Source organism: Canis aureus, chromosome 8, assembly GCF_053574225.1.
Source record: "Canis aureus isolate CA01 chromosome 8, VMU_Caureus_v.1.0, whole genome shotgun sequence".
Taxonomy (NCBI): Eukaryota; Metazoa; Chordata; class Mammalia; order Carnivora; family Canidae; genus Canis; species Canis aureus.
This window is the reverse complement of record NC_135618.1, coordinates 53,228,782-53,256,472: the sequence shown is the minus strand read 5'-3', so window position 1 is coordinate 53,256,472 and position 27,691 is coordinate 53,228,782. Positions and strand designations below refer to the sequence as shown.

The following is a 27,691-nucleotide window of genomic DNA, read 5'->3' as shown; positions in this document are numbered from 1 at the left end:
GTCAAATCATATGATGTGTATCAAAGAGATTATGAATGCATAGTCTCTAAAGCTATTGGATTTGTCTGTGGAATCCTAGGTTCCCACTAAGAAGAATTCCAGAATTTTGGCCAGAAATTTGAATACGAATCAAGTTGAAGAAACATCAGCCTGCAACAGTAACATTCAGGGTCTGAGCATATATGATAGGGAGCCTAAAAATGCAGTAAGTTCTCATGGAAAAGTTCAAATGAGGCCAGTTGTTATGAATTCTCCTGTAAAGGTACAGCAAGATCAGTTCCAACTAAAGAACAACGTAAACACAGGTCTTCACAATGGCAAAAGCAACTTATCTCTTTTTAATACAAAGTCCTCTAATTCTCTAAAGCAGTTGCCATCTTCCAGCTTGAATATACCTATGCAGAAGGACATAAGAAACAAACACCTTGCATTTAATACCAAATCTAAGTCTTCAACGATTGGTTCAGAATTGGTACTTGTTTCAACTACCATTTCATCTGTTAATCATGTTTCTGATACGGAAATGAGTTCTGCTCTTGATTGTTTACCTATGTTGGCCGATTGGGAGGATATAGCTTTACTGCCAGCATCTCAGCCTGAGCAAAATATAGATTGTATACCTCCCATTGGTGACTCAAACTTAGACACTTCATTTAATTCTATAGAAAGATTAATGGTTTTAAAAGAAGGCATAGAAGAAGGTCCTCAAAAATCTGGGACCTCTAAGTCTGTTGTATATAAGAGTCCACATACTACTATTTATCATGTGAAAGAAGCTAAAGATCCAGGTTCAGATGTTTCTGACTTTAAATTACCTGAACGCAAATCAAGTAGCTTCTACAGTGTTAATGCCAGTGTGTCTCATCCTTCAGTTTTGGAGAAATACCCCCTTCTTTTAGGTGGTCCTAAGAGGAATGTATCCAGGCCCCCGGCTTTCCCACCAGCAAAAAAACAGACCCTCACTGTTCATGAAGAAAAACCTACATCATCTGATGGCTCCCCAGTGAGAAGTTGTTCCTGGAAGGTCCTCCCTTCTATCTTAGCTTCTACAGTTAATCTACAAGAGCCTTGGAAGAGTGGGAAAATGACACCTCCTTTATGCAAGTGTGGCCGAAGATCTAAGAGACTTGTTGTTACTAATAATGGACCAAACCATGGAAAAGTCTTCTATTGTTGCCCAGTTGGGAAATACCAAGAAAACAGAAAATGTTGTGGTTATTTCAAATGGGAACAAGCACTTCAAAAGGAGAGAGCCAACAGCAGAGTTCTGTCTCATTCCCCAGGAGGACTCACTCTTAGTTCTGCAGAAATAAGCCGTAGTTGTGACAGAAATATAAATTTTTGTGCTAAAAATTCATTGAGACTCAGACCTTCAATGAGGAGTTGATAAACTTTCTCTACATCCAAACTATTCTTTTACTTTGATGTGACCTTTTGTGTAATAAAAAGAAAACAAGTGTGTAGTGCTACAAGTTATGGAAACTTAGCATATCTGAGGTCTGTAGATTGTACTGGGGCTATTAAACACACACAAACTGTAAATTGAGAAAAAAATTTCACAGGCTTCTAATTTCATTTGTCAGTTATCTAACATTTGTTTTCTGTTTACATATGGATCCTGATTGTTCTTGAGTTTCCAAACATTGTGAGTATCTGATAATAGTTGTACACTGTTTTATTTTTTTTATTTTTTTTAAGATTTATTTATTTATTTATGATAGACATAGAAAGAGAGAGAAACACAGGAGGAGGGAGAAGCAGGCTCCATGCTAGGAGCCCAACGCGGGACTCGATCCCGGGGCTCCAAGATCGTGCCCTGGGCCAAAGGCAGGCGCTAAACCGCTGAGCCACCCAGGGATCCTCCACTGTTTTATTATTATGTCATATATTAACACTTGCCAAATGTATCATACTGTTTTGAAGAACCACAATTTATTTTTTTTAAGATTTTATTTATTTGAGAGAGAGAGACAGAGCATGAGCAGGGGGGAGGAGACAGAGGGAGAAGGAGAAGCAGACTCCCCACTGAGCAGGGAGTCTGACTTGAGAACTTGATCCCAGGACCCTGAGACCATGACTCCAGCTGAAGGTAGACACTTAACCAACTGAGCCACCCAGCCGCCCCAAAGAACCACAAATTAAATATCTTGTACACTGCATTTATTAGATTAGATATAAGCAACGGTAGTATATGATGTCCTTCTTTTATACTTAGACCTTGGAATAAATTTGAGATATTTTAAGATATTTCAATAAAAATATGACTAATAAAAATCGCTAGCCTATTTTCAGGTAGATACTTATACTTTAAGAATTATGATAATCTTCTAACCAATATTTTTGTTTTTCTAATAATAAGTTGTTTAGTTATATTTCAAAACTTGAAGATTTGTTCTGATTTGTATATTAACATCAGAAATATTATTTAACTAGAATTTGAAAACCAACGGGTTGGCAATTTGGTTCAGATACTATATGTCTAAAAATTTCTCAGCAATTGATGGTATTCTTTTCATATCAAAATCATGAGAACATTGACACTAATACAGAGGAATTTACTGAATATTTTATTTCAAAACTTACCCTCTGATGTTATAACCATAAGATATTTTATTTTTTTTAAAGATTTAACTTTTTAACTAATCTCTACACTGAATGTGGGGCTTAAGCTTACAACCCTGAGATCGATTCACATGCTCTACTGACTGAGCCAGTCAGGTGCCCCAATCATAAGATATTTTATTTTTTTATGAGATACTTTAAATCAACAATTTACAAGTATATTATCACATTTTTAATCACCTCTCCAGAACATTGTGGTTTGTCTTTGTTTTATAGATACTGTGATAAATAATAGAATGGATTTAAATTGTTTCCCATTCTTTCTTCCTCAGTTCATTTCTCTTTATCTTCCCACTGATAGTCTTTGGCAGCTCTTGAATAAATTCTACCTGTTGGTATCAAGGGGAAAAAATTAGCCCAGAAGTTTTCATCTTTAGACCAAGTCAGTAATATAGCAGTTTTATTATCTCTAAATGAAAGAATTAGGACACCCATCTGGGTGGGTTTTGGTAACAACCTCGCAGGGAGAGGGGTATTGTTGAGATTTTGCTTGATATTTAGTATTTATTAGAAATCCAGTAAGCCAAATGACCCAGCAAATTATGTCAAGAGTTTCATTTTAATCTCAAAGATTCTGATTGTTATCCACATCATTAGTTCATTTAGCATATTTGGTGTAGCGTGTTTGAGGAGAATGTTCATTAAAATAAAAATAATAAACAGCCGAAATTTTTCAGAACAGTAAGCAGATTGTCATCATAATTAGAATACCTACCTTTCTGGGATATTTGTAAGGTGCTGTAGTTTTTTTTACATGCTCCTGAATCTCCTTTTTCAGTTGTTCTTGGTCACATGACTTATAATCAGGGGTCAAAACAATAAAAGCCTTTACTACCTAAAAAATATTTGAAACACCAGGAGGATGAGTTGTGTATTTTTATGTTTTAGTGTGTCTTGATTACTTTCTCTAACCAGGAATCTTAAGTGCTTGATAGGATGGGCCAGAAATTTTCATAGGGTTTGATTCTAGCTCTGTGCTCTTAAGCCAGGCAGTTGAGTTCCATACTTCCTATTCTGTAGTACAAGACAGTTTCTGGGACCCCTGCTTTGTTAATGATCTTAATGAACTGGAATTTGCTCATCTAACTACATCTTGAACTCTGCTTTCTGACCTTTTTCTGTTTCTGAGCTGTCTTTGCTTTGACTTCTTGCCTCATCTTTTATCTCCCTCAAGAAAATTTCCTTTTAGAAAAAAAATAATCCTTTCAGAAACTCAGCAGTGCACTAAGCATAGCCTCTTGGGTAACATCTAAGCTTGATCTAGCCTAGTTTCTAGGCTCAGTGTGGCCCTTATAAAGAGTATTCATACCGCATTTGCTATATCCTTATTGAACGGAGTTCATTGAGACTGTCCACTCTTCATTCCAGAGATACTTGTGTTGATAAAAGGCTGTGAAGATTCCAACAGCCACTTTGCTATTACTCTGACAAATTTACCTAACCCTGAGGAAAAAGAATAGAAAGTGGTGATAACCCTTGCTCTCTAATTGGCAGAAAACCAGGAAGACTTCATCAGTTTATGCTCACAAAGCCCGTTTCCAAAATTCATTCTTCCTTGAAATGTTTTGGAAAGGGACACCTGGGTGGCTCAGAGGTTGAATGTCTGTCTTCGGCTCAGGGCATGATCCCAGGTTCTGGAATCGAGTCCCACATCCGGCACTCTGCAGGGAGCCTGCTTCTCCCTCTGCCTATGTCTCTGCCTCTTTCTGTGTCTCTCATGAAATCTTAAAAAAGTTTTGGAAAATTCTGCCCTGCCCAGAGTTTTTGGGCTACCTATATATAATTTTATCCTATTCATTTTTTGATACTTAAGAAAATGTTTATACTGGCTCTTTTGCTTAACATTTTTATGAATTAAAAAAATTTAACCTTGATACAAGTGAATCATTCAGAGCCAGATTATTTTAAGAACTAATGTTTATAATTACTGTTTTGCATATTGATGACTTCTACACCTTGGGTAGGGTCTATTATATCTTTACAAAAGTTTTTTTTTTTTTTTTCAAGATTTTTTTATTTTAAAGAAAACCCACACAGCAGTAGGGAGAAGGGCAAAGAGAGAGAGAGGGAGAGAATCTCATACTTAACCCTGAGTGTGGAGCTGTACACAGCTCAATCTCATGACCCTGAGATCATGATCTATGCCAAAATCAAGAATCAGATGCTCAATTGACTGAGCCACTCAAGTGCCCCTATAAAAATCTTTGTAAACCATTACAAAAGATGATAAATTAATAAGGAGCACCCTAACATGATTAAGAGCATGAACTCTAATATCAGATGGCCTGGGTTCAAATCACACTTTGTTGTGTAATCTTGGGGAAGTTAGGATACCTCTGTTTCTGTTTTCTTCTCCAAAAAAAAAAGAGGTGGTGAGAACTAAATAGGTTAACATATACAGGTCCTATGTAGGGCTTACAATACCTGGAATATACTAAGTCATCAGAACTACTAGGTATTAGTTGTAGTAGTGTTAGAAGTACAAAATTTTTTTCTTTTTTTTTTTTTCTAAGATTTTATTTATTTATTCATGAGAGGCACAGAGAGAGAGAGGCAGAGACACAGGCAGAGGGAGAAGCAGGCTCCATGCAGTCCTGACATGGGACTTGATCCCAGGTATCCAGGATCACACCCCAAGCTGAAGGCGGCGCTAAACCGCTGAGCCACCGGGGCTGCCCACAAAATTTTTTCTTAACCGAAATCCTTAAGTCAGCTTCAGAGTTTCTCTGAAATTCTGTGCAAAATTTTGCATTTTTATGAGAAACTACAATGGTGGCTATTTAATATGGTAGCCAGTAGCCACACGTTACTATTTAATTAAAATGAAATAAAAATTTTCTCAGTCACATCAGCCACATCTCCAGTGCTTTATAGCCACGTATATTGTATCAGATGGCACAGATCTAGAACATTTCCATCATTGCCTAAGTCCAATAGTGCCTTATGACCTTCAGATTCCAAAGAGCTTTGTGATCCTACGGGTGGAATTTGGAGTGAAAGGATAAACTTCAATAATCACAGAATCACTTCCCTGTTCTCTTTTATATGGAATTTTGGAGGCCCTGCCTGGCAAAGGGGGCCTGCAGAATAGCATGGAACCTTTAAACCCAAACCACCATCTGATCACCCCCACTACGATTGAGCTTTCAGGAACACATATGACTTGACTTGATTTCGGGATCATGAGTTCAAGGCATAAAGCTTAAAAAAAAAAAAAAAAGCTTTTAGGACCCCTGCCTTATTCACAGGTTATTTTCTGAATCTTCTACTTGTCTTCCTACCCAGCCTACTTCTAGTTGCCTCAGTTCCTACCTCTGACCTTCCTGCCACCCTCGATATTTGATGCCGGCCTATCCTCCTCAGCTATACTAGGGATCATATTGTTTTCCAGAGCTGGGTAATAACTTAATCCTATTTAGCTGACCTCTAGCATCGTATCCTACTATAAGCTGGGGGTTGTTGACATTCATATCATCTCTCTATGGAAAAGATTCAAATTCCTTATATTTATATTTTCAGTCTTATTCCTGGCAGTTCTTTATGATTAGCATTTTTACTAATGACTATCTGACTTGCATAGTTAGTGAAACATTTGGGTAATTCTGTTTCAATGAACTGTTGAAAAGTATGTGTTAGACTGCCAACAAATTATAAAGTAGAAATGAATCCTTTCTTTTTTTTTTTTTTTCTTACCTCTCCCCTGATGGGGTCTGGGCTGCTGACAACAGCTGCCTCTGCAACTGCAGGATGTTCAGTGAGGGCACTTTCTACCTCAAATGGTCCAATTCTGTAACTGGAAAATAAAACATGCCAACAATTTATAAAGGTGAGCAGCAGGTTCATTCCAGAACACCAATGATCAATTAACATAAAACATATGTGCAGATGAAAAATTACCCAGAGGATAATATGATATCATCTGATCTTGCAACAAACCAGAAATAGCCATCTTCATCCATATAGCCCCGATCCCCAGTGATGTAGAAATTGCCTCGTAGGGTTGAAGCGGTTTTTGTGGGATTATCCTATGAAACAAATTGCATTTTGTTAGTATTACTGTGAATCTGATTCTTCTGTTGAGTTGGATTTTTAAATGTTCAAGGGAAACAAAGTGGTTTTTTTTAAGAAGCCTTGGAATGAAGAGGAGCCAGCACGTGGAACAAGGATGAAATTCCAGCATTGAGCTAGCCCAATCTAAGAAAGGTAAACTACAGTTACAAAGATAGTCATGCTGCCATACTTAGCATTTTCTTTTCTTTTCTTTTTTTTTATTTTTTATTTTTATTTTTATTTTTTATTTTTTATTTTATTTTATTTTTTTTGCATTTTCTTTTCTTTTTAAAAGATTTTTAAAATTAGAGAGTAGGGGAAGGAGGGGGAGCAGAGAGAGAGGGAAAGAATCTCAAGAAGACTGCATGGAGCACAGAGCCCAATGTAGGGCTCAACCCCATGACCCTGAGATCACAACCCCAGCCAAAACCAAGAGTTGGATGCTAATCCAACCAAGCCACCCAGGTGCCTCCCTGAGAATTTTCTTTGATGTATCACTAAACACTGCAGGAGTTCAGAGATCCAAGGAGTGGGCTAATAAGTCTTTAATGTGGCTAATATCTAACACTGGCAGGAAAAGAGAGAGAGGTGAATACTCAGAGTTAAAAGAAAGCATCAGCACCTAATAATTCAAAGAACAAACTGTTTGTTTTTGTGTTTTGTTTTTACATAGAAACAGAGAATTGGTTCTATAACTTTGGCAAGATGGGAAAGGAAGTATTGTTACGTTATGTAAAATTCACTGACAAGTAGAACCCGGACCTTTGATTATATCAATGTAAACTTTGCTATAATTTGTATACTTTGATTAGAGATGAAAATAGGTTTGCAAACCGTGGGGAGCTTGGAAGGCCTCTAGTGAAAGACATTTCTTAATCTCACGGCCCCATTTTCTGTCCCTCTCACTCAAGAAGGGAGACCACTAATCAGATTTCAGGAAAATGATTGGCTACTACTGTATAGTGTAGAGGAGCAGTGTATACAAAAAGGGCTGTCTTTCTAGGGCTACCTTTTCTTACCTTCATGAGCCTTGGGAGAACAAACATTTGGGTGTTTCCTCAATTTCCTATCTGAGGGGTCACAATTTAGGACATCTCTCAAAAAAGTCCAAGCACCTATCTAGGTGTGTTTTGTGACAGAAAGGGATAGTTACCAAGCACTTTTGAAAAATAAATAGGAAGTAAGAGGTTATTTAAAAAGTCTCTTACTACATAATGAGTAAAAAGGCCAAATGGTCGGTTAGGTAGAACTTGAATGCCAATATCTCCTTCTTGTCCCGGAGGTAGAACATTGCCATTTACATCTAAAATCTAGGATAAAAGAGAACAATTTATTTCAGGGAATTTTTATGCAAAGGTACATGTTAAATTTTTACTTTGTTTTGTTTTGTATTTTTGCCATTTAACATTACAGACTTCAAAAAAAATTTTAAGTGTACTTTAAATTCCCAAGAGAAATGTGTTTATTTAAATTCTTAGTACAAAATATAAACTGCAAGTTAGCAAATTGTGAAGAGTAAAAATCGTCTTTAATTCTACCGTCTAACATTAATCGCCCTTTTGGTGATCTCTTTTGAGACAATATAAACATAGGAAAAAAATAGGATCACTTTATAATACACTTTTATAATCTGCTTTTATCATTTGCAATATGTCTTGACTGTCTTTTACTCTCAAGTAAATATTTCATTACTGGTTTTCAAACTTTGTTTAACTTTGGAACAAATAAAACCTTATTTCAAGAGCCCAATATTAGTAAGCAGGGAAAAGGGAATGTTCTCTGGTTGAGACACTGATGAGTATGCCAGAAGCCTAGCTTTCTTACCTTTTTCCCAGTCCTTCTGGTTCCCTGAAGTACCTAATAGTAGCTAGCATTTCATAAGCACTGACTGCATTCCAAGTAAGAAATACTACAGTTCTAAGTACTTAACTTGCATTGTTTTCCTTAATTCTTATAACAGTCTTATTTGGTTAGCATTATTACAGCACTCTCCCTAGGTACCAAGGGAGAGATGAATGATGATAAAGGCCTCTCTTTCAGACCTTTATTATGTGCCAAGTACTTTGGTATGCTTTTTAGAGATATTATCTCATTTAATCCTCACAAAAAACCTATGGTATCAGTTCTATTATTAGGGCAACCAGCCATCATGGTTTACCCAGGACTGAGGCAGGAGAGTGTCCCTGAGATGTATGACTTTTCATTCTAAAACCAAGTCAAGTCCCAGGCAAACTGGGACAAGTTGGTCACCCTTGTCCCTATTTTACAAATCAGGAAACTGAGACTTTAATAACCTCTCTAGAGACACTCAGCCAAAGACACTCAGTTCATGAAGCTCAAAGCCAGACCTGAACCACCAGGCAAGCCTATCTTTAGACAAGGTTCTCATAAAGCAAGGGGAAGAACCCACATCTGGTTTATTATATAAACTGACATCAGCAATCCATTTCAAACTTCCTCTCTGATCATAAGAAGTGGGATCCTTGTTTAAAATACAGATTTCAGGGTCCTACCTAGAAGGGGCCTGAGAATAAGTATTTTTTAACAAGCGTCCATGTAATCCTTATGATCAGAAAAGCTTGGGAAACATTGATTTAATTTATAACTTACCCTCATTTAGGTTTGGTGCTGAGTGCCTCATTCTGTAAATTCATCCATTTTGTGTTTTTGATACTATGTTATGGTTTTCTCTTATGTATTAGTGTCAGTTCCTTTGGCTATACCTAGCTTTGCGTCTGCTGATCTGAGAACCATTCTAACCCTGTACAAAGTGTGCAGATCGGATAATAGGATGCTCCTTAGGGACCAGGTGGTAATAATGGTCATGGTTACAGAGAGCCAGGAAATGGCCAGGCAGGCCTGGGAAAGGAGAAAGATACTTCAGCTACTATAAACTGTAACTTCCTTTGGCCTACTTGAACCCCTTAGAAGGTCTTGACCTCTCTTATCAGAAAGGCAGTATAGTGCTGTGGTTAAGAGTACAGATATTGGAACCAGATTGCTTGGGATTGAATCCCAGCACTAGTAGCTACTAGCTATGTGAAATAGCTATATATAAAAAATGGTTCTTTTTTATTTTTTATTAATGTACAGTTGAAATGCAATGTTACATTAGTTTCAGGTGTACAACATAGTGATTCAAGTTTATATATTTTTCTATACTCACCACAAATATAGCTAGCTACCTTTTGTCACCATACAATACTATTATATAACCATTGACCATTGACTCAATTCCCTATGTTGTGTGTTTTATCTTTGTAACTTACTCATTCTATAACTGGGAGCCTGTACCTCCTACTTCCCGTTCAGCCATTCTAGAATGGTTCTTATGTTGGTATGTCTCTCATAGGTTCTTTCAGGGAATCAAATGGATTAATATTTATAAAATGCCTAGAACTGCTTGGTACAAGAAACTGCTTTGCAAGAAAAAAAGTGGAGACCACTAAACTAATGTCTCTAATCCATTTCCATTACATGGAAATTAAGATATCATATAAGTAACATGAAATCATCACCAAAACTAGGAGTGTTGGGGAGGGTAGAGTGCTGTTAAGTGGTAAACCGATTAGGTCCTTAAAAATTCTCCTGGAAGGGGTGTACAAACCTTAACATCAAAAGCAGGAGACGGCTTTCCCATTGAGCCAGGCTTAATTTTCATTCCCTTAAAATTTCCACAGATCAGCACCTAGTTCAGAAGGAGAAAGAGGAAAAAAAGAGAGAGAGAGAGAGAAAAGAAAAGAAAACAGGAGAAAGAGTCAAGTAACGTTATAAGAAACTTAAAATTCATTTATTCATCCACCATGCATTCATTCAACAAATATTTATTGAGAACTCATGATGACCAAGGCTCAAAATAAAACAAATTTTCTGCTCTTGTGGAGTGTAAAGATAGATGCTAATCAAATACTTAAAGTTATAACACTTAATAAATTGATAATTACTAAAATATTCATATTTATGAAAATATTTGTACCCATATTAGCATGATACTTGTTATGTTGTTTCTATTTAATACATCTGTCAATTTTATTTTTGATATTTTAATTTTTGACCAGGTACTACATTCTTATGGTTTAAAAATAGAAGCATTATAAAAAGACACGCTATGAAAAATTTCTTTCAGCTTTTCCTTTATCTGCTCCATTGTATGCCTCCTCTTCCTTACACTTTTATTAGTAGTTTATTCATTTCCCCTAGGATTTCTTCTTATTCTTATTTCTACGAGCTCCTTAAATAACCCTTTTTTAAGAGTATATTCGCCAAGGAGTCATCTAGTGAACTCTTAATATTTCAAGTAACAAGGAACTCAGCATTCTCCATTTTTGAGGCAGCCCTAAGAGAGTTATAGGGGAATCTTTCTATAGATCTAGCATTCTTTCACTTAAAATATATTTTAATGCTCTCACTTTGATCAGCTCTATAGTGGTTTTTCTCAATGAATGCGTGAACAACTGTGTCTGTTACAGAACTTTTTTGCAACTAGCTTCCCTCCCAACTTTTTTTTTTCTGATTTTATTTATTTATTCATGAGAGAGAGGCAGAGATAGAGGCAGAGGGAGAAGCAGGCTCCCTGCGTGGGACTTGATCCTGAGATTGAGGGATCATGTCCTGAGCCAAAGGCGGACGCTCAACCACTGAGCCACCTAGGAGTCCCCCAACATTTTTTTTTAAGATTTTATTTATTTATTCATGAGAGAGAGAGAGGCAGAGACACAGGCTGAGGGAGAAGCGGGCTTTCATACAGGGAGCCCAATGTGGGACTCATCCACACCTGTGGGTCTCTAGGATCACGCCTGGAGCTGAAGGCAGCACTAAACCGCTGAACCACCCCAGGCTGTCCCCTCAACTTTTTTTTTTAACTATTCTAATCACTCATCTACCTCCTATCCCTCAATCATAAGCATATAATAAACACTTATTTTAAAAATTATTTACCAATTATTTATATTTATTTACAGGTTTTATTCATCCAACTAAGTCCAGCCCTGTCTTTTCAATGAGATCCTATACCGTTTCAGTCTGTCCATATCCTTCGTAGATATCCAGACCTGTCCTTTTTCTCCATTGTTCAGTAACTTCAGGATTGATTGGTTCGCCCGCACTCACACAGTGCTTTAAGCTTTTGAACTTATAGCTTCTCACAAAACAGAAAAATTAAATTTAGGAGAAAAAATGGAGAGAAATGAAAATTAGAATTATTTCTAATGAAATTCAATATAAGGTACGTTTTTGTTCCTTCCTCCTTTCCTCCCCTCTCCAATACAAAATAAACAAACCATTCTAACATCATAAAATGACTCCCAAGACATCCATTTTTTCCCACTTTTTTTGGGGGGAGTGTGTGATCTGTTGAAAAAAAAAAAAAAGCCATGTCATCCTCAGGGAAGGTTTTGCATGATAACATTTTAAACCAGTGATTAAAATTTTACCAATTGTGTGGTTAAACTGACTGTAGAATATTATGCAATGGAATACTGTAGAGCTGTTAAAAAATAAAAATAAAAAAATAAGTAAGCTCCTAGACAGTGCTTTCCAGTAGAAACTTTTGCCACAATCAAAGTGTTCTTTATCTGCACTATCCACTGCAGTATTATCTAGCCCTATGTGGCTATTGAGCACTTGAAACATGGCTAGTGCAACTTTGGAACTGAATTTTTAATTAATTAAAATTAAATTTAAATAACTATATATGGCAAGTGGTTACCATATTGGATAGAACTGGATAGCACACAGTTCCAGGATGTATTGTTAGGCAAATAAGAGGAAAGTACAGGACTGTGAACATATTATGTTTCTATTTATGTTTATAAAAGAGAGGGTGAGAACACTGGCATATTGGTTTGTTTGCACAGATTTCAGGGAGGATAATGGAGACCAAGGACGGGGCTTAGAGAAAGACCTTTCACTTTACATTCTTATGTACCTATTGAATTTTATGTCATATGAAATATTTCCTATTCAAAAAGTTTTAACAATTTTGACAGTTTAAAAATATTTACCAATGCACCCTTTCAAATAGAATGAGTAATAGAGCAAAAGACATTCACCCCTTTTCCTATTTGCTGGGGTAGGGCTCCAAAAAGGGGTCATTCCTCTACTTTCTCAGCTCAGGTAACATTTGTCATCCAAAAGATTAAACACTTTTTTATCCATAACTACTGGGCTCAGGGGTATACCCATGGCTGAGCCCTCCCTTTCCTTTCCTCGCTTGGGAGTGCCTGCCCTGGATGTACCAATGGTGACTTAACAAAAAGCACAAAGGAGAAGGGGGAGAAGAGATTGCTAAATTCCCTACCTACTAGCGTGGAACGATGTTTTTAGGCAGAAAGATGCTTTATCTTATGGCTTCCTCTTCCTCTCCCCTACTCCCACTAAGTGACTGTTTACCAACCTTTCTTACCTGGTCATATCACTCTGTATGAGCATTCGGTATGCAGTCGGTGCTGAACAAAAGACTGTGATGGGAAACTTGGAAAGTGTCTGCAATGTAGAAGTAAACTCTTAGTCCTATTACAACTTTAATGAGTCCCCACATGTTTATGGCAGGCACAGCACAACCTCAACATTGCTTATTCTAACGTAAATGTCACACCTTTCCTCTGCATATCCTTTCAAGATAATTGACCTTCCAGATGTGAAATATCTTAAGCCATGTGGTCTTCTCTGATTTCTGCAAGTTACTTTTATTCATCAGTCCTGTTAGGGACGTGGCTAAAGCATTCCTAAATGGTCACCTCTTGTGCTCTCCTTACTTGGAAGATGGAAGTTGGCTCAAAACGTGGCAAGTAATGTGCAAATACGCATGCTCCCTGGATCCATGGAGAAAAGACACTACTCCAAGCAGACTTTGCCCAACCTGTGTCTGAGGTATTCCACATCACATCTGAAGGTGTCAAATCCAGCCAGAACCTGGGAAAAGAAAGAATAGTCCTGATTTAACTAAGGAGAACAAATTTTAAAAGACCAATAAATGCATCATCATCTTTGTAATTTTGACACATGAAGCTGGAGCTGTGTGAAAGTACCTTCCATTTACAGATAATCCTAAACCAAAACTGCTGTGGCTGTGACCAGTCATTTTAGGAGATCCGCTTGTTCCACTGGTGAAGTAAATGGCCATCATCTCATCGTGTTTTGTATTCACACAGGTGTGGTTGTCACTGGCGTGTCTACAAAGGAAGAACTACAATGATTCTGCACATTGCACATGGCATCATAAACTATTAACCACAGAAAAGAATTCAAGAAACCATCTACTCGGATCTCTTCACCTCATGGATCAGGCCCCCATGATTTAGGTTGAATTCCAAGGTAAAAGTCATCTCTTTATCTTCTTACATGCTTTCTGGAATTAAACTAAATTTGTCATCAAAGTCCATTTATAAGAGCTGGCTTCATAGCTTTTTATTGTATAATAAAGAAAAGCTGAAGCATTTAAAAAATCTTAAGACAATTTATCATACCACCAGCAGAATGAGGGATGTGTGATCTTATAATCATGGCTTTGTGAGAACTGTGGATGTTTTCAAATGTGATTTTTTTTAAGAAAGTATGTTAATAGAAGTCATGGGTAATGGTATAAAGCCGGTTGGTAATTCCCACATTGTTCAAGAATCAGCTATAGGAAAGTAAATTCTGCACACCCACTGTCTAAGAAGCATAGAGATTTTTTTTCTGGGAATATTGGACTGAGAAAGAAACATTAGAATTAGAAACATCCAGGCCACAAGAATTATAGAAAAGCTGTTTTCAATGCCTAACAAAGCTCAACTATTTAGTCTATGATTCTGTCATTTTCTTTCTTAAAAATAGTACCTATAGCTGCGAACCTATCACTTCTATTGTAGATATGATTGCTTTTGAAACCTAAGGTGGGAATATCCTACCAATCTCTCATCACTAGAGGCAGTAAACATAGCAGTTAGGAGTGTGAGCTCAGATGCCAGACTCCCTGGGCTTGAAACCCAGCTCTGCGAGATCCTAGCATTTGACCTCATTCATCTGTATTACTATAGTACCTGCTCCTTAGGTTATTGAGACATGTAAATGAGTTAATATATGTGAAATGCTTAGAACAGTTTTGGGCACTTAACCAATGCCATATAAATGCTACCCATTGTTGCAGTTATAACATTTCTAATTAGAACAGTACTTGGGTTTTGGTAAGAACTCAGTAAATGTTAGCTATTTTAGAGGAGGGAGGAACAAGTCTTTAGTTGCAAACATGTTCCCAAATCCTTGAGTAAAGGTGGGAAGTTCATTCTAGAGAGGGAACTGGTTGCCAACCTAAAGCTAAGTTAGAATCAATACCTGGCAAGAGTGCTAAGCAACCCCTGGAAGCATTCCATAGCAGGGACTGAACATCAATGTAACTTGGTTTTCTTATTGCATCCATTAACATTAAGTGTTCTTCTTATTTATAACCTGAAGTGTTGCTAACTGGAAGGAAATGATATAGCCTACACAAAAGAATTGATTATGATCAGTTTCTCTGGGAGATGATAACAGCTCTGTGGTTGGTGCCATGAATGCACCTCCCAGATCCTGCTGCAAGAATGAAGCACTTACTCCCCACCAGTGCTGGGAGCCCTATTTAGAGATTCCTTCAGTCTGAAGAGAGCTGCCTTGCTCAAGGTCACCCCTCCTTGTAGGGGGAGCCCATACCCAGTTACTGATCAGTATGAGTATATAAAGGCCAGGACCTTTGCTTTATTTGGGAACAGCTCTGAAGGGCTGTCCAAGCCCCAGAGGTCCCAGTGGATTGGCTGAAGGTTTTGCTGGGAGTGCATGGCAGATGAATTTCTTCTTTTAGTCAATCCCACTATCCTTCCACTTCCTTCATAGGTGCTGACCCCAAGACAAATCTTTAATAAACCTCTTACACAACTAATTTCTGTCAAAGAGTCTGCTTCCTTCAAGGTCCTAACATACAAAAACCACTCCACATTCCTTGCTGCCTCAGAGCTTTGCAGATTATGAGTGCAGCAATAATCACCAGTTGTTCCCTTTGCCTTGTTTCCGTTTTCATTTTTCTGATCACTTGTGGATTGAATCTTTTCAGTGTTTCCTTTCCTTTGAGGGGAAGCTGTTCTACAGCAGTTATGGCCACTCACTTTATCATCTCCTTGAGGTTCCCCCACCCGTCTTTGGGTTTTTGAGATACAATTAGCTTGGAGTGCAGATTCTCACATTTAGATGCAACAGCATCTACTGCTGAGGCTAAAACTTCATTGGTGATGATGCACTTTGCTTTCGAAGATTGTAGTCTGTAGAGAATGTCTTTCTGGGTCAGCTGAGTAGTTCCTGGAATTAAAACTGTTCCTAAGGGAGCAGAAGAGAAACAATGTACAGAAGGAAGCATTTCCCTTATCATGTTAGTCACAGTAGTATAGATTGCTTATGTGTACTCTTTATGTCTCAAAATGAGTTTACCATTCAGTTTACCAGTCTCTTCCATTCATTATTCTGCTTTTGCCTTTCAAGGGATCTCAATACCTGTGGCCCTTTTGACCTAATATGAAAGTGTGTGTTTTTTTTTTTAAAGATTTTATTTATTAGAGACACAGAAAGAGAGACACAGGCAGAGGGAGAAGCAGGCTCCATGCAGGGAGCCCGACATGGGACTCGATCCAATGTCTCCAGGATCACTGGAGGCGGAGCTGGAGGCGGCGCTAAACCGCTCAGCCACCAGGGCTGCCCTGAAAGTGTGTTAATGCTGGTTAATTTTCTTCTATCTAAAGACCATTCATAACATTCAGCTTGAATAAAGTTTTTTTTTCCATTTTTTTAAAGAGAATTTTGATTGAGGAGTGATATTGCCCGTATTTATTGGCTAAATGCCAGATGCTATTCTAAGGTTTTTGCATGTTTTATTTAATCACTACCAAAAAACCCCAAACGCAAAATCTATAAATAACTTGCTAAAGATCACTGGAGTAGAAAGTGGCAGTGCAGGGATTGAACCCTATAGCCTGACCTTAGAGCTGTACACTTAACTACTTTAGTCCAGCACCTTTTAAAATATAGATGAATGTTTTATGATTTCTTTCCAAAGAGAAGGATTGAGGCATTCATCTTTTCTGTGCATCTACTTTTCCTTGCTGTAAATTATTCTTTAAGTGTAGTATATAATGGTTAAAAGTCTGTCCTGGAGCCAAGCAGTCTTATAGCTTGGCCTTGGACAAAACACTTTATCTCCATAAGTTTCAGATTCTGCATCTGTAAAATGGCAATTCTATAAGATTGAGGAGTAAATGAGGTAAAATGTGTAAAGAGTGCAAATAAATATTAGCTATTATTTCCTCAAAGGATTAATGAACTTTCAAGAATATATCTACATTTGTATTTATATTTACATGTATCCATATCTATATGTTAGGCTCTACCACTCTTAAGTCCATACTCTGGGACACCTGGGTGGGCTTAGTGGTTGAGCATCTGCCTTTGGTTCAGGTCGTGATCCTGGGGTCCTGGGATCAAGCCCCACATCAGGCTCCCCAGAGGGAACCTGCTTCTTTTCTCTCTGCCTATGTCTCTGCCTCTCTCTATGTGTCTCTCATGAATAAATAAATAAAATCTTAATTAAAAAAAAAGTCCAGGCCCTAAAGAAAGGGGTGGAAGGTATGCACTTCCCAGTGGTTTTTACTCTTCCTAGCATCACATCAGGAAAGGAAGATTGAAGAACACATACTTGGTCATTCCTGGACTCTTGACATTAGCTCATCTTTCCATTTTGGAAAGGACAAGCCCCTCCAGTGGAGGTCTTCAGGAGACAGAAAACCAAGACCAAAACACAGAGTTCTTCAGAATATCATTATTTTCTAATAAGGCAACGCAGCAATGTTTATGAAGCTTCACTCCAAGGTTATTCCTTAGAGATGTTCCATCTGGGATAAGTTATTAGCCGACCGTGGACTAATAGTTTTCTCTAATTTAGAGGCACTCTCTAAAAACAAACCCACTGATAGCGTTTCATGCCTAGTAGAAGCACTTTATTTAAACACGTCACCCTTAGATAATTAATTTCTGCTAATGTATTATTCATATCTTATCTTTATGTTTTTTAAGATTTTATTTATTTACTCATGAGAGACACAGAGAGAGGGGCAGAGACATAGGCAGTGGGAGAAGCAGGCTCCATGCAGGGAGCCCGATGGGGACTCGATCCCAGGACTCCAGGATCACACCCTGGGCCGAAGGCAGACACTCAACCGCTGAGCCACCCAGGCGTCCCTCATATCCTATCTTTAAAAGAACCTATTTATTAATAGTGATCAGTCTTATCTATTAAAATTACTTTCTGTCCAAATTAATCATTCTGGGGAGCATTACATAGTTTCTTGCCAGGGAGCAAAATGTTACTTTAAGTTGTGGGGGAAGACTCTCATTACCATGTTTATGATATAAGGTATACAAAATGATGTTATCAATTTATACATTTGCATGAAGGGTCAGAAGACTCTGGCACTAGTAGCCCCTTTTCTCCCTGTTAACAGATCTACATGAAAAGACAAAGTTTTTCCAGAAGTTTGTTTGATGGGCAAAAGAAGTAATTTTCATAATTCAATTTGGCAACAGAATTTGAAAGCCTAGTCCATCCACTCATCCCTCTAGGTGGTAGATAATGCTTATTTTCAGCATTGTTAGTACATTAGATTTACCATTTACTGTCTCCATTTTATTCTTCCTTTTAAGAGACTCTGCCTTCCTTTCTGCAGCCCCAGTAACCATGTTTGTATCAGATGAGCCTCCCTCTGACTGCATCTGACTGGCCCAACCCAAGCCATGCCAGTCGGATTCTGCCTCAAGTATTTGATTTAAGAGACTGAGTGGATTGGGACATGCAGAGTTAGGGCCAAGGCATCTGTGTAACAAACCAAACCACCCGTCAGCCAAAATGAAGAACAAAGAAACCATGTGCTAGCAGAAAGAAGTCAAAGGAACAGATGCTTGAAGGAGAGACAGACAAGAGCCATAGGGCTTCAGAGCAAAAGAATAAGAGAAAGACCAGTTGCTCTGTGCGTACTTTTTTTTTTTCTGTAAGATTCTTCAGTAGACATTCAATAATTTTCCTTGCTTATTGAACTAATATGAATGGATTTCTGGTCCTGGCAATCCTACAGTCCTTGACTAAGACAATGAGCTTAAGTAGCCTTAAGCAGCGTTCATGAAAACTATCATTTTGTTTAAAAAAAAAAAACCGTAAAAGTGGGACCGGCTACTCCAGTGTACAATTTACATGTACATGTGATATGAGAACTTGTAACTCTCAAAGACAAGTAATTATGATGAATTAAGAATGTTTACTTAATTTTCATAAGAGTAGGGATATTAATTAACTCAACAAATATTTTACCGAGCACTTACTATATGCCAATAATTGGAGGTACAGACATGACTCTTTCATAGTCATTGGCTTTAAAGACTCATACATAGTCCTAGGGGAAAGACAAATTTATGAACAAATAGTATACTCAAACAATATAGTACAGGCTAAAATAGAAATGTATACATATTTTCTAGGGCAGGTCAATAAAGAAAGCACCTGAATTGGGACATCAGGGTAGGGTTGCCTGAGAAGTGAGATTAGAGTTGAGACCTGAAAATCTAATAGAAGTTGTCCAGGTGGTTAGGTGTGAGGGAAAGGCTTTCCAAGCACAGGAAACAGTGTACACAAAATCCAGGAAATAAGAAAGATCGTGAACCTTATAGGAAACCATTTGATATAGTTGGAGCGCAGAATATGAAAACAATGAAGGGAAAGGAAGATAACAATGAAGGGAAGATTCCATGTCACATCTAAAGAAGTTCTAATTTTACCTAGTAGGTAATGGAGAGATTAAATAATGTCAAGGAGCATGTTGACAGGATAAAACATGTGTTCTAGAAAGACCACTAGCTATGGAGGATGGATGGGATTAGAGTAAGGTGTGGGCACACACAAGATCAGAATCAGGGAGACTTTTGGGCACATCCATTCAGGATATGGTAAATGTGAAGTAAGGCAATGACAATGGAGTTGGAGAAGAAGAGGGTCTCGAGAGTCATGTGGGAAGTTAAATTTACAAGATGTAGGAACTGATTTGGAAGGAGTAAGCTGCTTGCTTTGGGCACCAGATGAATGGCAGTTAATCATGAGAGAAATAAAGGCATGAAACAAGAACTGGGGTGGGTTCTTTGAGTTTGTGGCTTCACTGAGTTCCAGATGACCACAGGTCTATAGGAAGAGAAGAGTGGTAGGTAAGAGGGTACTCAATTGTTAATTGGCATTTGGTTAATAAACCAATTTCATTATGAGAAACTCAACTCATAGTTTAGGTCAAAAGATATGATGGGTTTCCAACACATTTCTAAGGTTCCTGAGAATATTCCTGAGAATAATACTATATTATGTACCTCAAATAATCTACCCAAATAAATGTCTCATGATTACTTAGATGTTTTGGAAAATCTCCCATCCGGCCTAGTGTAAATGTAATCAGGCTGCAACACTACTAACCTGTTCGCAGACAGGCTACATTCGCAAGCCACCATTCTGGGATCTTGGGCAGAATCACAATTACTCGATCTCCTCTTTGCAGGGCACAGGCTTCAGTAAGTATATTGGCAAATTTCCTAGACAAAGATCCCAGTTCCTCAAAACTCCATCTCACTTCTTCCCCATTTCCATTTATCCACCAGAAGGCTGGATTGGAAGGTCTCTTTCCAGCCTGAGGAAAGACAAACCAAGGTCCTTATGCAGCTAAATTCTATTTTAACTGACTCAGTGGAATCTTTTTTCAGATGAAAATTCACAGGTTATTAGTTAGGACGCACACAGGATATGTGGAAATAACTCTGACATCTTTATTTCTAGCTGTTGGAAGCCATGTTATTTCTCATTTAGCTTGATTGTTTTTCCTTCCAAAAAGTTAGAATTCTTGTATCCCTTTATATTCTCTCCATGCTTTATCTATGCCTCATTCCCTACCATTTCTGACCTGTATACTACTACTACTTTTTGTTTTTTTAAGAAGTTAACCTTTACGCAACTGCTAACATGTTGAACCAGATAATTCTTTGCTATGGGGGACTGTCCTGTGTATTAGAGGATATATAGCAGCATCCCTGGCCAAAACTATTTCCAAACATTGCCAAATATCCCCTGGGGGCAAAGTCCCTTCCATCTGAGAAACTATAGCTGGACTGGCCCTTGTTCCATACCTTTTCCATATTTGTCCATTGGTCCAGGACATCTTTAGCAAAGTTGAAATACTCTGGAATCTCCAGTTTGAATTCCTGTTTCATGGATTCATAGTTGGTAAAGTTCTGAGGGGGCACTGTCCTATAATCTTTATGCAGTACTCTCACAGAACCAGGGATTGCCAGGCGCCGAAAACACTTGGCACGAAATAATGTCTGCATGGTAACAAGAGCTAATATAAGTCTTGCTGGATGAGCTTGCACTCAGGATTTCCACAGAATCCAGTCCATCTAAAAGATAAGCAAAGGGACATGTATTTGTCTCTATCCCAAAGGTAGCCATACCCCAAAGTAGCGTAGTTTTATTATTATTATTTATTATCATCATACGAGTGCCATTCTCTGAGCACTCTATATGTTTCAAACACTGTACTTAGTGCTTTACTTACATATGAATTATCACTAAATCTTCAGAGCAACTCTGTGAAATGGATATTATCATCTCTGTTTACAGACAGAAAAAAACGACTAATAAGAGGCTGTCTTAGTGAACTCTGGTCACCATAACAAAATACCAAAGACAGGATAGCTTAAACAACAGACATTTATTTCTCACAGTTCCAGAGGCTAGAAAGTCCAAGATCAAGTGCTAACCAGTTCAGTTTTCCAGTATGGGCTCTGTTCTTGACTTGTGGATGACCATCTTCTCTTTGCATCCTTATATGGTAGATAGAGTGAGAGCTCTGGTTTTTCTTCCTCTTCAATTATGATACTAATCCCATCATTGGGGCCTCACCTTTATGACCTCATCGAAACCTAATTACCTCCCAAAGACCTCGCCTCCAAATACCATCACATTTTGTGGGGTAGGGTTTCACCATATGAATTTGTAGGGAGACACAAACATTCAGTACAAGACAAAGGCATTGTTTGGATTTGAACGTAGAACTATCTGGTCCCAACTCATTCTCCTGACTATGTACTACATCTTATTTTCTTCCATATGCATTTCTTTTTTTAAGATTAAAAAAAAAACTTATTTATTCATGAGACACACGCAGAGAGAGAGAGAAAGAGAGAGGCGCAGAGACACCTCCATGCAGGAAGCCCAACTTGGGACTCGATCCCGGGTTTCCAGGATCGGGCCCTGGGCGGAAGGCATCGCTAAACCGCTGAGCCACCAGGGCTGCCCCCCATATGTATTTCTAAAGAAGTAAAGATCTGAGTCATTCAATTACACTCAGTGAAAGCAAAGATATCTTTCACCTGCATTTCAAAAGTTGTACAGACATGTTAAGGAGAATTTCCACAGTGGATAATCCATAAGTGAGGAAACTGAGAGTAACCTAGTACCAATTAGACATGAAAGAACTGTCAAAAATCAAACTTTAATTTATAGGCTGTAGTTAGCAGGCTCCCAGTAGGAGCCTACACAACCTTTGAGTCCAGACTTGAAGCTGCACTTACCAGAGATGTCATAATAGGGCTTTAACCTTTAGGACTTTTGTGTGAGAGGACCCTCCAGGCCATCTAGTCCTCCCTGCTTCGTGGGAAATCATTTGATCATGATGCCATTTACTTGGCTGAGGTCTCATAAACAAGGTTGTTAAAAACATGGTTGTAGGGATTATAGGGTTCTCTTCTTCATACTTTCTGTAATTTTTCAAAATCCCTGTAATAAAATACTACTCTCACAATCATTAAATCATTTTTTTATAGAGGGAGGAGAGGGGCAGAGGGAAAAGGAGAGAGAGAATCTTAAGCAGGCTCTACTCATGGAGCCAAATGCAGGGCTGAGATGAAGACCTGAACTGAAATCAGGAGTGGGATGCTTAACCAACTGAGTCACCCAGGTGTCCCATCATTAAATAATTTTTAATTGCAACTCTGTGTGGTCTGAAGGCAGCATGGCTATGTGGAAGAGTTTCTATATTGATACATTGCCAAACAATAACTAATAACTGATCTCAGCCATAAGTTATATTCTAAATGGGCCTGGTGTTTGGCATCATGTTGCTGCACCCAATGCACTGGGAGATCTGGGTACTTCTTCTGACCATCCCACCCGTTTATGTGAGGACCTGACAAATCACTGAGCTTGAACCCTCTGAGATCATCTGGCTTAAGCACCTTATTTTTCACCTGCAAAGAAAATGGAGCTTCAATAGGTTATGTCAGAGTTAGAACTAGAACTCACATCTTTGGATTCCCACTTCAATTTTTTCTTTACTGTGGCTCAATAGGATTCAGTAGAGCATGATTCTTAACCAAGGCTGTGTATTTGAATCACCAGGAAAGCATTTTAAAAAATACTTGGGTAAGGGGGCTGCCCTGGTGGCTCAGCAGTTTAGCGCCGCCTTCAGCCCAGGGCCTGATCCTGGAGACCCGGGATCGAGTCCCACGTTGGGCTCACTGTGTGGAGCCTGCTTCTCCCTATGCCTGTGTCTCTGCCTCTCTCTCTCTTTCAGGAATAAATAAAATATTTTAAAAATATATCCCTGGATAGGGATGCCTGGGTGGCTCAGCAGATGAGCGTCTGCCTTTTGGCTCAGGTCGTGATCGTGGGGTCCTGGGATCAAGTCCCACCTCAGGCTCCCCTCAGGAAGCCTGCTTTTCTCTCTGCCCATGTCTCTCTTTCTCTGTGTCTCTCATGAATAAATAAATAAAATATTTTTTTAAAAACCTGGGTATTCTTGGGTCTTAGGCCAATTAAATCAGAATCTCTGGGGGTGGGACCAGGGCATCATATTTTTAAAAATTTCCTCAGAGGATGCTAATGTGCAATCAAGGTTGGGAATCACTGATCTAGAGGTGGTGCTCTGTGAGCTAGCAGATCAGCGTCACCTGGAAACTAGTTAGAAATGCACATTCTCAGATCCTAGTTTCCCATTTTACCAATGTAGAGACTAATAGAACCTCTATCAGAGAGTTGTCCCAAAGATTAAATGAGACAATGCATGCAAAGTGCTTATCATGGCATCTTGCATATTACTACCCACCCACTGGAGTAGGCGTTGGCAAACTTTTTCTGTAAAGGTTCAGATAGTAAATATGGCTTTGTGGGCCATATGGTCTCTCTCTGGCAACTGCTTACTTCAACTCTGGTTGAGACGGCAGCCATTGACAAACAATTTATGACTAAATGGGCATGGCTGTGTTTCAAACAAAACCTATTTGTGGATATTGAAACTTTAATTTCATGTAATTTTTTTTTAAAGATTTATTTATTTGAGAAAGAGCACAAGGGGAAGGCCAGAGGGCCAGAGGGAGAGAGAGAAAGAGACTCTCAAGCAGACTCCCCACTGAGGGTGGAACCCAATGCAGGGCTTGATCTCACAACTCTGAGATCATGACCTGAGCCGAAACCAAGAGTTGGACACTCAACTGACTGTGCCACCCAGGCGTCCCTCATGTAATTTTCATGTGTCATAAATTAGTGTTCCTCTTTTGACTTTTTTCAAGTATTTTAAAATGTAAAATTAAAACTATTCTTGCTTTGCAGCCTGTATAAAAACAGGTAGAGGACTGGATTTAACTCACAGGCTATAGTTTGTTGATCTTTGGAACTAGAATGTAGGTCCTATGAGGATGGGTGTTTTGTCTCTTATGTCCATGGTACTATCTCTGGGAAATAACATAGTGTTTGGCCCACAGTATGTGCTTATTTGTTGAATAAATAGATGGTGTTTTCAGAACAGAGAACTTTGTATATAGTTTATTTCAATAGCTCAACGTTCTAGTAGACCTGAGAAGTGCCTTTATTGCTTAACCAGATTTAAATGACTGCCTGCACTGTTCACATGTGGCTAATTAAATTTAAATTAATTTAAATACTATTTAAAAATAAGTTCTTAGTAATACTAGCTGCATTTCAAGTGCTTAATAGTCACATGTGACTAGTAGCTAATGCCTATAGGTAACTGCAGATACACAATAAATGTCCTATCATTGCAGAACATTCTTGTGAACAGTGCAGATCTATATTGATACTAGCTAAGAACTGGATGATATGAAACATGAAAATACAGGAAAATTGAGGTGAAGGGTTTCTTTTTTTTTTTTTAAAGATTTTATTTATTTATTCATGAGAATGCACAGAGAGGAGAGAGAGAGGCAGAGACACAGGCAGAGGGAGAAGCAGGCTCCATGCACCGGGAGCCCGATGTGGGACCCGATCCGGGGTCTCCAGGATCGCGCCCTGGGCCAAAGGCAGGCGCCAAACCGCTGCGCCACCCAGGGATCCCAGGTGAAGGGTTTCTAAGAAGATTTTACTAAGGGTTCAGGATTAGTAAAGTACTGCCCCTCACTATTGTTTTGTTTGGCAGTGGGGGTTAAGTAGGGAGGAAACCACCCTTCTCTGCTGTTTGCCAGCAAGTTACAGCCCACACATTTGGCAGCTATCTCCCTTATTACAGATCAGCATCAGGTTTCCTTAAACTGATGGAAGAAGTTAAGTAGTAGTTTAAAACACTTTATTTTTAGTGTTGCAACTTTTATCTTAATTTTAATTTTTTAGAGAAGGTCTTCAAATAGTTCCAAAAACATAAAAATTACAGTGAAAAATTACCCCCTGCCTGGGTGGCCCAGGCTTTTAAGCACACAACTCTTTTTTTTTTTAATTTTTTTAAAAATTTATTTATGATAGTCACACAGAGAGAGAGAGAGAGAGAGAGGCAGAGACACAGGCAGAGGGGGAAGCAGGCTCCATGCATCAGGAGCCTGATGTGGGACTTGATCCCAGGTCTCTAAGATTGCACCCTGGGCCAAAGGCAGGCACTAAACCCCTGCACCACCCAGAGATCCCAGCACACAACTCTTGATTTTGGCTCAGGTCATGATCTCAGGGTTGTGAAATTCAGTCCCATGTTGGACTTTGTGCCAGGCATGGAGCCTGATTAAAATTTTCTTTCTCTCTCTCCCTCTGCCTTCCCCGCTCCCCACCTTTTCTCAAAAAAAACTGCCCCCTCCCACCTTCATCTCACTGCTGCCCAGTTTCATCCCAACTCACTTCCTGGAGGAACTATGATAACTTCTATGTATCTTTTCAGGATTTCTTTCCATGTATTTAAGCAAATGACTATAGGTTCTTATTTCCCCATCACTTTGACAAAACAGGTAGCCTAGAATAACACTATTCTTCCCATTAAATTTTTTTTTTGCAACAAACTCTTAAGTCTTTCCATGTTAGTACATGGAGATCTTTCTCATTTTTTAAAAAATGTTTTTTTTTTTTTTTTTTTTTTTTTAAAGAGCTGCATGGCGTTCCAGTGAAAAGCTACACCATGATTAAGGTAGTCCTTAATTGCTGTCATTCGAATTGTTTCCATTATTGTGCAATTAAGATGAAATTTTGAAACTATTTCCTCCACTACATTTAGAATCTTTCAAATATGCATTGAAAAGAAAATTGACCAGTCAGTTGGAGCTTAAAATGAGCCTAACCATTCTGTTCTACCAAAAAGAAAATATCAGCATCCTCCCAATCAAAGATAATAAGATTGACTTCTCAACAAAATTTTTTTCCGGTAATCTTAGCATTTCACAACATCTATTTTCCAGGTTTACAATATTCTTTGTAAAAGAATTGTATTATTGAAAGAGCTGAGTTATGAGTCCAGATGTTTGTATCAAGCCACAGAAAACTCTTCTAAGAAAGAAAGTGCCACGGCTGGCCAGTTGGGCTTGGAAGTATTTAAGGTCTCATCTGAAATGTAAGCTCTACATCCATATAAACAGCAGTGCAGAGGAGGTTTTAGCCTCCTTACATCTCCGTAAGTATCTCTCCCACCAAGTAATCCAAGTAATAACATTAACTTAGCATATATCATCACCTCAAAGCAAGGTGAAGCCTCTACTATTCTCCCCAGCCCTAACAAGATCCTGCTTTAAACTTCCATATAGGACTTCTAGAGCTTCTCTTGACCATTTCATGGAGAGAGGGGCTACCCCAGGATTATTTCCTTGAATTTTCATGTATATATTCCCTAAAATTTCCCTAGACATAGTATGCATACTTTCCAGGGACGCCTGGGTGGCTTAGCGATTGAGCACCTGCCTTTGGCCCAGGGTGTGGTCCTGGAATCCCCGGATCAAGTCCCACATCAGGCTCCCTGCATGCAGCCTGCTTCTCTCTCTCCCTATGTCTCTGCCTCTCTCTCTCTCTGCTATCTCTCATGAATAAATAAATAAAATCTTTAAAAAAAGTATGCATCCTTTCCAGATGATAGAGAAGATGGATTCCAATCTGCCACTGAGCAGGGTGGAGAGCTAAGTAGACAGTAATAGTGTAAAACTCAGCTGTTACTTGGACTCAATTAAATTTTTTTCCCAAAACATTTTATCAAGTTAACACATACACGGAGTTAAAAAAAAAATTACAGAGTCCCAAAAGACTTAAAATGAAAAACATAGCTGCTATGTGTAAGCTTTTTGTGTGTGTACATATTCCTGGCCACTTATAAACTAGAATTACACAACAGCTGAGGAATTCTGATAGAAACACTTTGGCTGCCTGAGACTTCCATGACAGCATTTTTGTTTTGTTGGTTTGGGTTGCTTGTTTGTTATCTTTGCTCAAAAGTATGTGTGCCAGACTAGCAAACCTTACTTAGGAGACAGATAAGGTAGTACTCACTTAAGTGGCAGGTTCCGACACAGCTGGAAGTGATGGCAAACCTGTTTGCTAGAAGAGCAGCCCTGAAACTTGAACTCTCACTTCTGCTTTAGTCCTGGTTGCAGCCAAAAGAAGAGGGAGAAGTAGTAAGTAGTCTGACAACTGGAAGAAGCAAGACACAGCCAGAAGGCCTTTCCTGGATTGGTGGAGACATTCTAGAGG

At 38.6% G+C, this 27,691-nt stretch overlaps 2 protein-coding genes across 8 annotated transcripts in view; one reads left to right on the top strand and one right to left on the bottom strand.

Annotated features, from left to right (window-relative positions):
• ERI2 (ERI1 exoribonuclease family member 2) overlaps positions 1-3,482 on the top strand; it is a 32,694-nt gene extending 29,212 nt beyond the window's left edge. For all 5 annotated transcript variants that reach the window (XM_077906878.1, XM_077906875.1, XM_077906874.1 and 2 more), the window contains one exon: positions 80-3,482. In XM_077906878.1, coding sequence (XP_077763004.1) covers positions 80-1,387 — 1,308 coding nt within the window. In that variant the 3' untranslated portion in view covers positions 1,388-3,482. The remainder of the gene's footprint in view (positions 1-79) is intronic.
• ACSM3 (acyl-CoA synthetase medium chain family member 3) lies at positions 2,144-27,691 on the bottom strand. 3 transcript variants are annotated; one of them, XM_077906879.1, is made up of 14 exons: positions 27,491-27,689; positions 20,878-21,147; positions 20,174-20,384; positions 15,789-15,996; positions 13,701-13,844; positions 13,428-13,584; positions 13,076-13,155; positions 11,686-11,809; positions 10,280-10,360; positions 7,881-7,982; positions 6,520-6,647; positions 6,316-6,415; positions 3,338-3,457; positions 2,144-2,951 (listed from the first exon to the last, which is right to left on the bottom strand). In XM_077906879.1, the coding sequence occupies exons 2-14, from the start codon at positions 21,076-21,078 to the stop codon at positions 2,865-2,867; spliced, it is 1,743 nt and encodes a 580-aa protein (XP_077763005.1). In that variant the 5' UTR covers positions 21,079-21,147; positions 27,491-27,689; the 3' UTR covers positions 2,144-2,864. The 3 variants fall into 3 exon arrangements, with proteins under 3 accessions (XP_077763005.1, XP_077763006.1, XP_077763007.1); XM_077906880.1 differs by lacking the exon at positions 27,491-27,689 and adding an exon at positions 21,511-21,650; XM_077906881.1 differs by lacking the exon at positions 3,338-3,457 and having other exon boundaries at positions 27,491-27,691.